Source organism: Equus asinus, chromosome 11 (genome assembly GCF_041296235.1).
Source record: "Equus asinus isolate D_3611 breed Donkey chromosome 11, EquAss-T2T_v2, whole genome shotgun sequence".
Taxonomy (NCBI): domain Eukaryota; kingdom Metazoa; phylum Chordata; class Mammalia; order Perissodactyla; family Equidae; genus Equus; species Equus asinus.
The window spans coordinates 10,048,641-10,063,071 of NC_091800.1; the positions used below are offsets into that span (position 1 = coordinate 10,048,641).

Genomic DNA, 14,431 nt, shown 5'->3' on the forward strand with positions numbered 1-14,431 from the left:
AGATATTATCAGAAAGAAGTGAAACTCATTGAAACTTTCATTCCTTTCATTAGCAGTCCATCTCGTTAACTTTATTGAATGAGCACATTAAAGCCGTGAATTGTTTATGGGGGTAAAAAAGGACTCAGGCTGTTTTTTCTCCGTATATACCTTTTTTGACATGACTTCCACAATACTGGTACATTTCCTCCCCCCCCCCCCCGTATTTATCCTAAGTTCTCAGTCTTTCCATATATTAAGATCGTACCCACATTACTGTAATTTTTTTTTGAAGAAACATCTTGTGCAAAAAGACGTTTTGAGAATGGTGGCTACCTCCCCCAAATTGGTTTTTCTTAAACATTCAACAGACCCAGAGTCTCCCGCACCTAACTTAGTTTGGACTGAGTTTCAACGGGCCGGTGATGCTCGTGGGGAAGCCTCGGCCTGCCCCAGTTCGGAGCAGCCGGACCGGCAGGCGCTGGAGCTTGCACCCTCCCAGCCGGCGAGGGCGGCGCCCCTTTCCGGGTGGGCTCCGAGGTAAAGCGGAGCGCGGGCCCCAGCTCTTCCCAGAGCGCGCGCGCCCCCTAGCGGCCGAGCCAAGGACTGGGCGCCGGGAGGGCCGTGTGACGGCGGCCACCCCACCGACGGTACCCCACCGCCCGGCCGGCGCTCGGAGACCCGAAGTCAGCCCGTCAGAAATAAACCCGGGCGTCCCGGCGCCGACCCCAAGCTTCCTGAGGCTGTGCTGCCCACGCGCGCCAGGTCCCCCTGTCCCCTCCGGCTTGCTCCAGGGGTGCTGTCTCGGCGCGGGCAGCGCGGCGGCCTCAGCGGCCGGCGAGGGCCCTCGCTTCTCGCCGTCGCCGCGGCCTGGAGCCGGGGCCGCAGCTCGCTCTCGGAGCCGGGGCCGTGCGTTTCCGAGGGCGGCGGGCGCCCTCCTCCGCCCGGATGCGCGCGGGCCCGCAGCGGGCGTGGGCGCGGGGCCGAGCCCCGGGAAGGGGAGGAACTTGTAATCGCTTGCAGCAGGACAATGCCGACTTTTGAACCTCTAACCACTAAGCAAACAACCCTTGTGCTCTCGTTCCACTGTCCAAACAGGGTTTATTGACAGGCGTTTCACAGCAACGCGTAGCAACCGCGGCGGCGGCTAGGGGGCGGGCGGTGGGCTCGGCCGGGCGCGGGGCCCGCGCTCCCTCCCGGCACCCACGCCCCGGGGGACGGGGGACCACAGCCACCGTGAAACGGGACCCGCGCCTCCGCAGACCCCCACGCGGCTTTCCTCCGGGGGGCCGCGTATGCCCCCGAGGGGCGGGTCAGGCGCTCTCAGTCCGGCGCCCCTTTCTCCATCCGTAGCCGGACGCGCCCCCCACAAGGGCCGCGGAATCAGGGAGCTGCTGCAGGGGGTGTTATGTCTCGAAGCCTTGTTCATCCTCCCCAGCCCTCAGGGCACCTTCTCCCTCTGTTGAGGCGCTGATTAGGCTCGAAGGTGCTTGTGGGGAGACCGAAATGGAGGGCAAAGCCCTCTCCCTCGGGCCCCGACGGCAGTGTCCACATCGGCAGCTTCCAGAACCAAAACCTCAAGGGCAGCAGCCCGGTCCCCAGCGGATCGGCCAGACAATAGCACCATCACTAAAAGGATGTCCTTATACTGGCCCGGGAATTCTTGTATGTGGGGCTAGGTGGGCGGGAGACGATGGGACAAGGAAATGGCACAGAACAGGGCAAGGAAGGGGTGGAGGCACAAAGGGCTCAAGGAAACGCCCAGCGATTTGCAGAAAGACTATGTTCATGGAACTGTGGCCTCGGGAAAACAGAAAATAAATATTTTTACTTAATGCTTATGTTTAACTCGCTGGATTGTGGGGGATCCCTAGGGAGGAGGGCATCGCTGCTGAAGGGAATGCTTGCAATCTCCTCAGTGTGGATGTGAGGAGATGCTGAGGGGCTCTCTCACCTCCACCCCCCATAACTCCTGGCAGCTGGGAAGCAGCTGACCATTCAGATGTGCATTTCGCCCAAAGGCACCCCCAGGAGAACCATACATTCCACAATCCTAGGCTGGGCTCCGGCTTGGGGGCAGGGAAGGTCTCAGAAGCTGCTCCCTCGGGCTTCTGCCGCTCTGGGGTAAAATGAGGTTGTCCAGATAACCTTCACTACCCACTCCCTGACTTTTCTAATTCTAGCTTGCAAGTAGAGAAGATACTTAATTCCTTAAGAAAATAATAATTCCAGACAAAATCTGAAGACAATAAATACAGAATCTGAAATCTGGAAAGCTGGTTTATCTCTTTTTCTTTTTAGAAAAAATTCAGCTGTGTTCAAATACCCCCCACTTCCCTTCACCATATCACTTCTCTCCCCGTGGAGCCAGAGGCTTTTTAAAAGCTGGCTTGGATGTTACACAGACCAACAACCCAAACAGCAGCAACAACAACAACAAAAACTCCCCTTCTTCATCAGCCCCAAGACTGTGAAAAGGACAGGAAGTCCAGGTTGGCTCTGGCATTTATAGCACTGACATACATTCAGCCCAGAGAAGCTCTGGTGACAGGCTTTCTAAACAAGGCTCTGTCCTGGGCCCCCTTGTCAGGCCTGGAGTCCAATAACCACCCCCTCACACCATACAGCACACATACACCAGCCAAGCCTTTCCTGGTCTGGGCAGGGAAGAGAAGAAAGACAAAGACCTGGGGGTTCTGCAGTCCTTGGTAGGTCCAGGTTTCTATCTTAGCTGCCTCTGGCTTCTGCAGTTTAAATCTTGCCTGCCCTTGAGGCAGGAGGGGCCAGCTGGTCCTTGGATGGTGAGCAGGCAGTAGCCATCTTGGCTCCAAGCATTGGCATTCCCTGGAGTGCCTCTCTGCTCAGCTCCCACCAGAGATGCATCCTGCAGAGTTTGGAGGCAAAGAGCTGGGGAGGTGGGGGCTGGAAACCTGGTCTGTTTAGCCAGTCTAGGCATTGCTTCTGCCAGTACCAAACAAAGCCCCCATCATTTACCCTCTCCTCGGGGACAGAAAGAGTCAGACCGGAAAAAGTCAAAATCTGGGAGAATGTCTTCCTTGAGGCCTCCAACCCCACTTGTCTTTACTCCTGGCCCCCAGTTTTTCTCTGAGAGCTGGGTAAGTTGGTGTACATTTGTGGGTGGGAAGGGAGGGGTCTCTCCTGAAGATTCTAGCAGAGTCCATGCTCCTCATGGCTCAGCCTGGAATTGCTCTGCTGCTGCAGGCCACTGTAGGTCACTGGGTGACAGTGGGGTTTAACACCCCCCCGGTTGGCCCCAGAACCCCAGGGACAGAGCCAGGCACCGAGCCTTGGAGGGAAGACACAGGACTCAGGGGCTCCGGGACACTTCTCAGAGGACCTGGCTGCGGCTGGGCAGGCTGTGGTGCAGGCGGCGGCTGCTGTGGCTGCTGCGGCTGCTGCTGCTGTTGCTGCTGCTGCTGCAACTTCTTCTTGTTGATTTTCCTTTCCTTCGCTCTGCGGTTCTGAAACCAAATTTTAACCTGGAAATGGGAAGGCGGAGAAAAATGGAAAGTGATGCAGAAGAAGTCAGGGAAAAAAGGAACAGCATTCAGCACCAGCACCACTATCTCCCTCTGCAACCAAAGACAGAGGACCCCCAACCCTTCTCACTGGATACCCCGACACAGCCGAGTGCTGCAGCCCACCCCCCCCCCAGCCCGACTCAGCCTCATGAAGGGGGAGCCTTCCTCCCTCCTTGTTCCCTAGATTTCTTTCCAAAGCAGCCTTTATCTACAACTTCACTGGAAAAGTTCAGAGTCTCAGAACCAAGGAAACAGAAACTGTAAGGCCCTTTCCACACAGAGCAAGAGGAGGCCAGTGCTGGAGGGGCTTCAGAATGGTAACCTTTGGCCTCTCAAAGCTAAAGTGTAATGTAATACTCCTCACCCTGAAGCTGAGAATGAGACTTAACGTGGCGCTTCCTGGCTGTGCATCGGGTTTGTTTCTCCTAAACTATGTAGAGTGTTCATAAGCCAAACCTCACCCCTCTAGTTTTTATGGGCAGGTATTGGGGTCTTATGTTAATTCTTTCCCCAGGTACAGTGCTGGGCACAAAGAGAAAAGATCTTTAAATCTTTATTGACCCAAATGGAATTCTGGATTAAACTAATACTCAGTTTTTTCTTGGACCTCCCGGACCCCCCCAAAAGAGAAAAAAATATTCAACATCAAAAAGAGACAGAGGTGAAAGGAGGTTTTTAAAAAGCATTCAGAAGGAAAACGCTCTCTATCCTTTTCCTTTGCTCTGCCCACAGAACGAGGTGGGTTCCCGGGCCCACTCCTAACTCTCTGGCGGGACTCCCCCCTACGGTGACCGGTGACCGGGCCCCAGAGGGAGCAGGACAGTGCCCACCTGCCTCTCGGAGAGCCCCAGCGTGGCAGCCAGCTCAGCCTTCCTCCGGATGGTGATGTAGCGACTGTAGTGAAACTCCTTCTCCAGCTCCAGCCGCTGGTGGTCCGTGTACACAACTCGGTATTTGTCTTTCGTCCTGGTTTTCACTGTGGAGGAAGGAGAAGTTGGGGCTGAGCACTGCGAGGCCGCCCATCAGTCATGGGTAATGACAAACCTCCCTAACCCCGGGGCCATTTCTCTTCCTCCACCGCCCTGGGGGGCCGGGGCTGGCCAGTTCCTGCCTGTCTGACAAGACCCCCCAGAGGGTCCTGGGGTGGGGGGTGTGGGGCTATCTCGGACAACTAAACTAACCTTGGAGTTAAGCGGTTTTAAAAAATTAAGGAAAATTAAAACGTCATATACACAAAAGATAGCAGAGCCCAACTACCCTTTTGGTAAAACAAAACAGCACTGAAGCGGCGGGGCCCAAAGGCAGAGGGGCAGATCAGAGTTCCGGAAACAGAGACTTTCAGGCCTACCAGAGAGGGAAGCCCACGCTGAAAACAGCTGGGACTCTGGGTACACGTCCTGGGAGGGGGGGTTACTTTCTGGTTGCTTTATTAGAAGTGGAAAAGGGGGTGCGGGAGCTGCCAGGTTCCCTCAAGTCACCAGAACCATCCCCCAGGTAGGGTGGGCCCATCTGGTGGAATTCTCAGCTGGGGTCTGGCAGGCAGCAAACGTCTCCCACTGGGGACACGGTACACCGGGCCCACCCTGGTTTGGCATTTGGCACTTTTTCCCTTTGAATCCCCCCGTTCATTTCTGCGGCAAACGCCGCCAGAGCTATCCTGACCGGTGATCTACGCTCATTGGATTGAGTCAACATATTAAACCTCGGATTGATTGTTTTACTGAAGGGCCTTGACAAATAGTGCCGACGCAGTCGGAGCAGGCCGAGCCTGGCGTCTCCGCCGGCACCGTCCCTCGGCAGAGTGCTGGCCAGGAGATGTTCCCTCCGGGCGGCCCCAGGTCAGGGTCTTCTTGCACCAAAACAGGTTCAATTGCCCAGTGCCCGGTGCTACAGGAAGATCTAAAGGGTCTGGGAGTTGCTTGGAGGTGTTTAATGCCCCGCAGGCCGACTTTGTTCAGGTAAAACCCTTTGCAAACCACAACAAAAGCGCCCTGGGAAGATACAGGCCGGATCAGAGGGAGCTCCCCCGAGCCGCTGAAAGGGGAACACAGTCGCAAACAATGCAGGACAAGGCGATCTTATCAAAGAAAAGCCCTTTCAATGCCTTAATAACAACCGCATTCTGTTTGAATTACCACTACTGAGCAAATGGCGGCCCCGGCTTTCATCCCCCTCCCCGCCAGGCGCATTAACATAAACACGGCCGGCAGGCGCATTTGAATGGGCGCAGCGGCCCCGACCCCGCGCCTGAGAAAGGACAGGGAGCCAACGCGTCCCCGGAGCCTCCAAGCGTGGGCGCGGCACACGCGTTAACGCTCAGACCCACTCGAGGCTGCCCGTGGAAGTCGCCCCTCTTTACAGACGAGGAGACTGAGAATCAGACTAGGTCACGCAGCCCGTATAAGGCGGGGCCGGCACTGGAGCCAGGCTGGAACCACACAGGACACCTCCAGGGCTGGGGAGCCGCGCAAAGGAGTTCTCTGAGCCGAACTCTCCTGTAACCACACTCGCCTTGGGGTGCTAGGGAGCAGATGTTTCTCGGGTGCTGCCCCGTATCCTGGATGCGCCGGGACACGCAGTGACCAGGTCCCATGCGCGCACTGCAACCCACGCTCCAAGGGTCACGGAGGCGCCCCGCACCCCCTGGGAACCAAGAAGGGGGCTGGAGGAGGGGAGAGATGAGAGGGACTTGTCAGAATTCATTATTGACTGCGAAAGTCACCACCCTCTTTCCGGGCCCTAAAAGAGACAATGGCAGGGCTGGGAAGGTGTATATCAAAGCAGGCCGGGCCAAGTACCAACCCCCCCTCGCCCCTTGACAGATGACGCTCCGCAGAGGAGTCGGGCTCCGGGCCCGCGGGCCGCTGGCCTCCCCACATTAACATCACAAGGGCGCCCGGCGCCGACTGCGGCCTTGCCACCTCCGCGCGGGACTTCACAGCGTCCTCTCATCTGCTGACCCCGCGGCCTGGGCTCCTAGGCTCCCCTTTCTCTACCCCCACCCGGGCTCCTGCCCCGCGGTCACTCTCCCGGGACATGCCAAAGGTCTCCCTTAGGCCGCCCCACTCCCCGCCAGGTGCGCCCCAAGGAGGCTCCGGAGAAGGAAGCCTTCTTTGGGAGCGCACTCTGATCAGACGAGGGCGCCTCCTCTTGGGGAAGCGACCAAGCCGAGGTTCCGAGGCTGGCCCTGTGGCCTTCTCCCCAGGCGGCCGCATTTCCCACCCGGACGATCCCTGGCATGTGCCCAGTGACGCACAAACCCGATGCCCAGAGACAGCCCCTAACGGCTGCTCTTGATTTATACGGCTGTAATTGGCTATAAACCTCTGCAGAGTGGTCATAACCTGCATGCATGCCGGCCGGGCTGGGCCAGAAAGGAGGGCAGAAAAAAAAGCGGAAGTGTAGAGAGCTGGCAAAAGGACTTCAGGGAGTAAAAAGGGGACGCCAATAGGACTCTCTCCACGGCACCTATTCGCATTTCCTTTCCACCTTGACACACATCCTGACACCAGAAGGGGCAGACCCCGAACCAATGAGCCCCCCCCCCCCCCCAAGTCCGGCAAACCTAGGATCTTTGTAGGGACATCTCCTGAGCAAGCTTCTTGAACATGCAAGCGTGTACACACACAACCCCGAGACCCTTGAAAGGAAGCTTTGGGAGAAAAGATGCCTGTATGGAGCAGCGGCTGACTCTCCACCAAGGTTTCCTTCCCTTCTCCCTCTGCAGACACGAGAGGACTCCCACGGCTTCTTGCCCCTAGCCCTCCAGCTTTCGATTGTAATAGCCCCTTTGCAGATCAAAGGTTCAAAGACCGGGGCGCGCCCCCTTCCCCTTACCTCCTAGGGCCAACACCTTCTTTGCAGCTACAGCAGCTTTGCCCGGTCTCCCTACTTGCTGTAGCTCCGCTCCCTGAAGTTGGCCGGAATGGCCAAACCTGGCCCCACGTGCCGCCTGGACGCCTTCCTGGCCCCCCAGGCCACCACTCTTCTTGAGTGGCTCAGACGGGGAAGGAGGGCGTGGAGAGAAATAGTCTAGAGCCGGGGGCGGCGGAGTTCGAGGCTCCCCCTTCCCGGCGGCTCGAAGCTGCGCACCGAGCTCGCGCGGCAGCGAGCGAGGAGGATGCGATTCCGCTCGCGTGCAGCCGAGCTACACCGACATGCCCGGGAGTCTCCCGAGTGTTCGGACGGCAGGAATGAGGGGCTGTTGGAAAGAGGAAGCGACTACTCTGCCCTAAACTGAACGCGGGTGGAGGCAAAATATTCAGTCCCGACCCCCACCAGCCCAGGTGCAGTAGCTAGAGGGGGCCCGAGGGTCAGAGCCCCCTGAACTGGTCTTCCCGCCCCGCCCCTCCGGGCGCGGAGCTCCGGGACAGCCCGGACGGCCCAGGACGCGCTGGCCACACAGCCTGCCCAGCGGCCCGGCCGTCCGCGCCTTCCCAGGGCGCCCTCCTGCGGGGCGCGGCCGCCGCTTACCTTGGCTTCCGAGGGACGGCTGCGCGGGCTTCCGCATCCACTCGCACAGGTTCCGCCGCTGGCCGCCGGGGGACAGCTGCTCGGCGGCGGCGGTGGCGGCGGGCCCTGGAGGGCCGGGGTTGAGCGTCTGCAGCAACCCCGAGGCACAGGAAGGCGCGGCGGCCGGGTGGTGCGGGTGGTGGTGCGGGTGGTGGTGCGGGTGGTAGTCGGCGGGGCTGCTGTAGCCCATGGCGGCGGCCGGAGAGCCCCCGTTGAGGCCGTGCGCCACGGCGTTGGCCGCTGCACCCCCCGGCGCGTAGCCGTTCCAGTCCTCGCGGAGCGGGGCGCCGTAGGCGGCGGGCCAGGACGGCCCCGGGGACTGTGCGCTGTCCAAGTTCGCGGCCGCGGCCGCCGCAGCCGCCACATGATAGCCGCCGTAGTCCGGGTACTGCGGGGGACTGACGAAGTTCTGCGGGGCCAGGTTGAGGCTGCCAGAGTGGCGCACGGAGCTGGGGTACATGCTCACGTCCTTGTCTAGGAGGTAGCTCACGTACATGGTGGCGAGGGCCCGACAGCAAACCTCACCATGCTGCCTGGGGACGGACGCTGGAGGCTGCCCGGGGGAGCGAAGGGGAAGAGGCGAGGGGGCGTGAGGAGCAGCGGTGGCTGCGCCCCAGCCCGCGGTGCTCGGCTGGCTCCTCGCGGCGCTTCTGCCTCTGAGGCGGTTCCTCCCTCTGGCCTGCCTCCTCCCTCCCTCCCTCCCTTTCTTCCTTTTTTCCTCCCACCTCCTTCCCACTAGGCTGCAGAGGCGGGGAAGACCCGCCACAGGCTGGCGTGCAGAGCCCCAGGCTGGCGGCCTTACGTGATTAACGAGTGTTTACAAGACTTTATTAGTAATGACACAGACACCAATGGCTGGAGACGTCGAGGCGCAGCGCGCACCCTGCGCGCAACCCCCTGAAACACGATTTGCATTTTAAAAGATAAGGGGGGGGGGGAGCTTGGAGAGGACAGCGACTCTATCCCAACTAAATATTCAAACCTTTATTGTCAAGAGCTTCCTCCTTCCAACCTGGTGCACTTTAACCTCCAATCACAGGTTCAAAGAATGAAATCAAGAGACTTGCAAAAGAGAGGGCGAAAGAGCTATCTTGGTGGGAATCTGTCTTGGAGACTGAGGAGTTGTGTCTATGCATTTGCGGGGAAGAGGGGTGGGCGGTCACGAAGCTCTTTCCATCCCAAAGGGAAAAGCAAAGGGAAGCCATTGCTTTGATGACAACGTTTCTGACCCACCCGAGGTGACGAGCGGAGCCAGAAGAGATGGGCCGGTTCCTTCCCGCTCTGCGCGCCTGGCCAGAACGACCGCGCGCCCCAAACAACAGTTACCCAGTCCTTTCTTTTCTTCCCCAGGGAAGCCACTGGTTCTCCGCACGAGATAAATTGTGACCCCAGCTTCAAGCTGCATCTCCGAGTTCATCTCACGTTTGAGATTTAGGTTAAACTAATGCAATTGTTTTAAGCATTTACATTCAAGACTCAAAAGTAAACTACAAACCAAGGAACAGTGGCAGAAGTCAAGGTAGTTAGGAGGGCAGAGACGGAAGGGAGCAGGAGGGGAGAGGTAGAGCGCGGGTAGCGTTTCTTGAGCAGGGTACTGGTCACTGTGTGTTGTGAAAATCCAGGGTGTACACTTATATGTTTAGTATACTTAAGTATATGGTTAAAAATCAAGGAAGAGAGGGCCTAGACTTTCTCCTAATAGGTACCTAGGTATTTATATGTCTTAATACTTTCTCCTTTACAAAGTAAAACGTCCTTCCAAGAAAATTGTTTTTCATCTCCAGGGGATGATGGGGGAACCATGGGCAATTGCTAATGATGGCTTCTGAAAATCGCCCAGTGGGGAAGGGTTGAGAAAGTATCCTCCGTGGTTTTTGAAACACTGTGTCCACAGGGCCTGGGGTTGGAAGTGGAGGCCTGTTTCAGGAACTGCTGCAACAGGAGCACAGGGCAACCAGATTCGGCTTCTGCCGGTGTCCACCTCTGTTCAGCGCCCGCAGGGAGACAGCCCCGGTTGCCGCCTGCCTTCTCCCCAGCCCAGAGGCGCTGCCAGACTAGGATCTGAGGATCCCAGGGGCCGGGACCGGCGGGCCGGGCAGCCTGACTGGGTGGCTTTGAGCGCTCCCGAACCAGCGGGTGCTTGCTGCCCTCCGCCAGATCTGCACTTGTCGGTTCTCATTGTCAAGCACTCTCTGGTATTTGTCACTTCATCTTGTCATCCCTGGAGCTCTTTCCAGTGTCCTTTATCTCCCCTGATCGGGAACAAAGCTGATGTTGTCATCCTCTCCATTTTACAGATGACACCCACCAAGCTGTATGGTGCAGAGAGGCCAAGCCAGAGCAGGATCAGAACTGCAGGACCTCCTGCTTGCTGGGCCCTCCTGGCCTTGTGTTTCCTAAGGAAGAAGGTTAAAATTGGGGCTGGGTCTGGGGCAGCAAGCTGAGCACTCAAGAGATGGAATATCAGAGCAGGTCCTCCATGTGGCCCCCCCAGGCCTGGGCCAGCCAGCTAAGTGCCATCGGACCTCTCCAGAAATAAAATAGGAAATAAATTGTAAACCCCATTACAGAACTCAAATCACCAGGGGAGGGAAAGGGGTCTGCAGTCCTGATGGGGCGGGAATGTGGGAGGTTAAGTAGTGGGCACTTGGGACTTTTGATCTAGCAAACATCTTCCTCCTCTTCCTGGAGACACAATCCCTCTTTCCGTCCCCCCAACCCCCTCCCAACCCCCGAGCTCTGGAAGCCGAGGCCCAGGCTAGAGCCTGTGTCTTCGGAATGTGGGCATTCTTTGGAACAATCACTTTATTGGGGACAGCCATCCCCTCCGCCCTGCGGTGGCCGCTTCCTGCGTTTTTATGGCCCGGCCGCCGGCCGCTGCCTAATTGTCCCGGTTTTCCAGCTGTGTCTCTGTGCTCTGCCCCGGAGAAAGGGCTCTGGCCTGCCCGCCCAAATGCTTTGGGAGCGGCCAGGGTTGCTCTGGCCCCAGGGGTCACGCCAGGTCCAGAGCTGACCCTACCACAGGGAAGCCTGAGGCTCACTTGGGGTGCGAGGGCTGCAGATAGGAAATCATGGTGAAAACCAATCGGTTTCCTTCATGAAAAAATGGGCCCACTGGCAGTGGCATGGCCCGCCTATGGTCCTGGGGTCTGGGCTTTTTGGTGAGGGGAAAGGAGCCAATAATGATGTCCTTGAACAAGCTCCTCAGAGCAGAAGTGTCCCCTCACATCCGGGTTGCCCTCTCAGCCAAGAGAGGGCCCATCTGGGTCCCTGGAGGGGCAGAGTGGTGAGAGCAGTCAGAGAGAGTGGAAGGTGGCTGATGGGAAGGGAGTCTGGGTGTCTTCTCATCCTGATGGCTTACCCCCTGGCAGGTCTCTGTCGGGGGTCTGTCTTCTGGAGGCCTGCTCTGGGTGGGGGCGGCTCCTCCAGCGTCTGGGTGCAGGTATGCAGCCCTGGAAGGATGCAGATGCCACCTGCGTCAGGACCTCAAGCAGAGCTTTCTCATTCCTAGAGCCAAGGTGCTTAGCAGCTTTCTTAGAGCCTTTTGGCCTGAGCCAAGAACCACCTCGGATGGCTGTCCCCACCTCCGCAGCTCAAGGCTCTCTTCCAGCCAGTACCTCAGGCCCTTAAACGGCTGCTCTGCTAGAGAAGCCTTCAGCAAATCACTCTGGAGAAGGCAAACTTGTTCGGGAAGCTTGGGGCTTGGGTTGGGCTGGGGCTGTGACCCCACGGAGCCATTGCTCGAGTAGGCTTTAAGGGCCAGAGGTGGTAGGAGGAAAGAGACTCAGGTAAATAAAGTGTCAGGAAGACTACAGGGATAGCCATGACTCGACTCGCTTATAAAAGGGACGTCTCTTTGTTACTGACAGTGTAGAGGCCATACCACATTCCTCGGAGGGGGGTCTCATCTTCCAGGATCCCAGCTGGTAGCAAGGGCACGGGCACAGAGGGGGATGGGAAGCAGGAGACTCCGGAAGGGGCGGGCTGCTCCTCTAGGTAGACACTCCTTGAATCCACAGATCATTGACAGGGCTCCCTCCCTGCTCAAAGGTCCTGGGTGTTTGCTGCAGCTTGGGGAACCCTGCTTTCCCCCATATTTGTGGCTCCCGGAAACTGGGGAGCCTGTGACGCTTGTAATCCAGATAGGGCAGGCCATCTCTATCCACCTTAGCGTGAAAGTCTACTTTCTTTTGGATCAAGGAAATGATCCAAATAGTGCAGCCCTTCCAGACTCCCTCTCCTCCCCTGCACAGGAAACCCCCACCCTGCACTGACCTGAGTCCCCAGGATAATTAGGCAAGAGTGAGATGGAAGAGAATGTTGTCTGATAAAATTGTTCGGCTTGGCGACCTGCAGCGCTGTGGAAAAACGACTCGATCTCTACTTAATTTGGAGTTTGGGGAGTTCTTCAGCCACTGCACTCAACTGGCAATCCCCCCACACAAAGGACGGCTCAATAATGGGTGGTTTGACCCCGACAAACCCACTCTGCACTGCCACAGCCCACTCAGCTAACATCTCTGGGAAGGAAATCAATCGCAGTGTCCTTTCTGTGGGGCCTCCCCGAGTCCATGGCCTGCTTAGCCCCATCAGGCCACAATGGAGCCCAACGTGTTCAGCCTGCACAGCAGTGAGGGGCCGCAGCTGCCCAGGCTTCCTTCACTGGAGCAGATGTGTCCCTGCCCAATGGGGTCAAGAATGTTTCCTCCCAAGCAAACTGAGTGTCTGGTCCTCTCTACCTGAGGAAAAGCTCCTGTGTTTGTAGGAAGTCACTGGTGGACCAGAGTTTTATCACTTGGGGACCAGGCGGCAGGAATGTGGGGAAGACAGCCACCTCGCTCCTCTCACAGAGGGACCACCATGCTTTCTGATCCAAGGCAAGGAATACATTTTTTTCCTGCTCTTCCATCTGAAATCTATTCTCAAAGCCAGAAGACCTAGGAAAATAAAGAGCCTCAGGACAGGGGGTGATATTTGGGTGCAGAAATCTGGCTTTGCTCACTGAGTGAAAGTTATGGAAATAAATGGTGATTGCCCATTTTCTTCCTTTCTTCTGAAATTAGAGTCCGCGGACATTGTGTGGGTATTGTATAACGCACTCTAATTCTGTGTGATGGGTGAGCACAGAGAATGATTTAAAGCCCGAGGAGGGAGGGACTTGGGGTCTCATCCCAAAGGAAAACCCTTCATGCTGGGGAGAACCAGGCTCTTAGACCAGCAACAGCTAAAAGTTACCACATGGCTTTGATGTGGAGGACCCTCAGTTACCATTTTTTCACTCACCAATGTCTCGTGCCCAAAGTGACCTTTATCATATGAAAATGTGTTCCTAGGAAGCCCTACACAATAGGCTTTATGTGGCTGAGTGAAGGCGCTCAGATAAAGGGTCAGCTCTCCTTGAGTCACTGGGCCACTAGGAAGCTCATCTCCCCAGAGGGGAGACAGGGGACTTAGTTGTCCCTGTAGCATTTCCATTTTACGAAGGAGAAATCTGAGGCCCTGAGAGGTTGGGCGACTTTCCCAAGGTCACACAGATAGCTGTTCCAGTTACTAAAATTAAATGAGCTACTACAGGTGCATTCTTTGCAACCCGTAGCAGTCTGTACAGATGTTAATCATTACTAAGGCTGCTGGTGCCACCCTGGAAACAGTGCCTCTGCCACTCGAAACCCACTAGCATGATTCCTGGAATCCAGACTCCCCACCCCCACGCTACACGCCAAATAGTACCGGAACAGTCAGGCTCTGCTGGGCCACGGTGCTGACTAGTTCTCACATCCTATTTCTCCCTTTCACAAGCATGTGCTAACTGCAGTTTATGAGTTTATTGAATGGTGAATTTTCCATAATTTCATCTACTTTTGTCCTGCAGTAAATACTTTCTGAAAAGAGCTCTTCTCTGTTTTTGAGTTGGAACCGCAGGTATGCTGTGGCGGATCTCTGAAAATGTGTCAAATTTAAGATGAATAAAGATTATTCAAAGAAATCGTGTTGTCTCTTTCCCCTTCCCTTCTTCCCGTATCAGTGTCCATAGACATCTTTTGGACACACAGACCAAAAAGCCTACCTTTCTGGGTTAAGTAAAAGAAGGCCCCCGTTCAGTTTCCCGGTTACATAGGTAAATGCCAAGCTCGGATCGGGTTCGTGAATTCCTAGCGGGAACCCTCTCGGGTCCTTTTGCTCACAGCACTCGCTAGGCTAGGCTTGGATGTTTTAAGGGGAAGCGAAATTCGGCTAAGCAGCCCACCGCCTCGGGAGTGTGCATGAAGAGGTCGAAGGGTTACGGAAACTGAAATCAGCTGTACGTTCTCCAACTCTTCTTAGCGTTGCCATCGTGCTTTTTTAACTAATTAGTAAGTAAAGTATTAATTATTCACCCTGGAACCTGCGGGGACCAT

At 56.7% G+C, this 14,431-nt stretch overlaps 1 protein-coding gene across 3 annotated transcripts; it reads right to left on the bottom strand.

Annotated features, from left to right (window-relative positions):
• Window positions 1-1,060: 1,060 nt before the first annotated feature.
• On the bottom strand, window positions 1,061-8,781 carry CDX2 (caudal type homeobox 2). 3 transcript variants are annotated; one of them, XM_070520445.1, is made up of 4 exons: window positions 6,647-7,040; window positions 6,033-6,183; window positions 4,352-4,497; window positions 1,061-3,479 (listed from the first exon to the last, which is right to left on the bottom strand). In XM_070520445.1, the coding sequence occupies exons 1-4, from the start codon at window positions 6,869-6,871 to the stop codon at window positions 3,213-3,215; spliced, it is 789 nt and encodes a 262-aa protein (XP_070376546.1). In that variant the 5' UTR covers window positions 6,872-7,040; the 3' UTR covers window positions 1,061-3,212. The 3 variants fall into 3 exon arrangements, with proteins under 3 accessions (XP_070376546.1, XP_044633310.1, XP_014699313.1); XM_044777375.2 differs by lacking the exons at window positions 6,033-6,183; window positions 6,647-7,040 and adding an exon at window positions 7,995-8,781 and having other exon boundaries at window positions 4,356-4,497; XM_014843827.3 differs by lacking the exons at window positions 6,033-6,183; window positions 6,647-7,040 and adding an exon at window positions 7,995-8,747.
• Window positions 8,782-14,431: the final 5,650 nt, after the last annotated feature.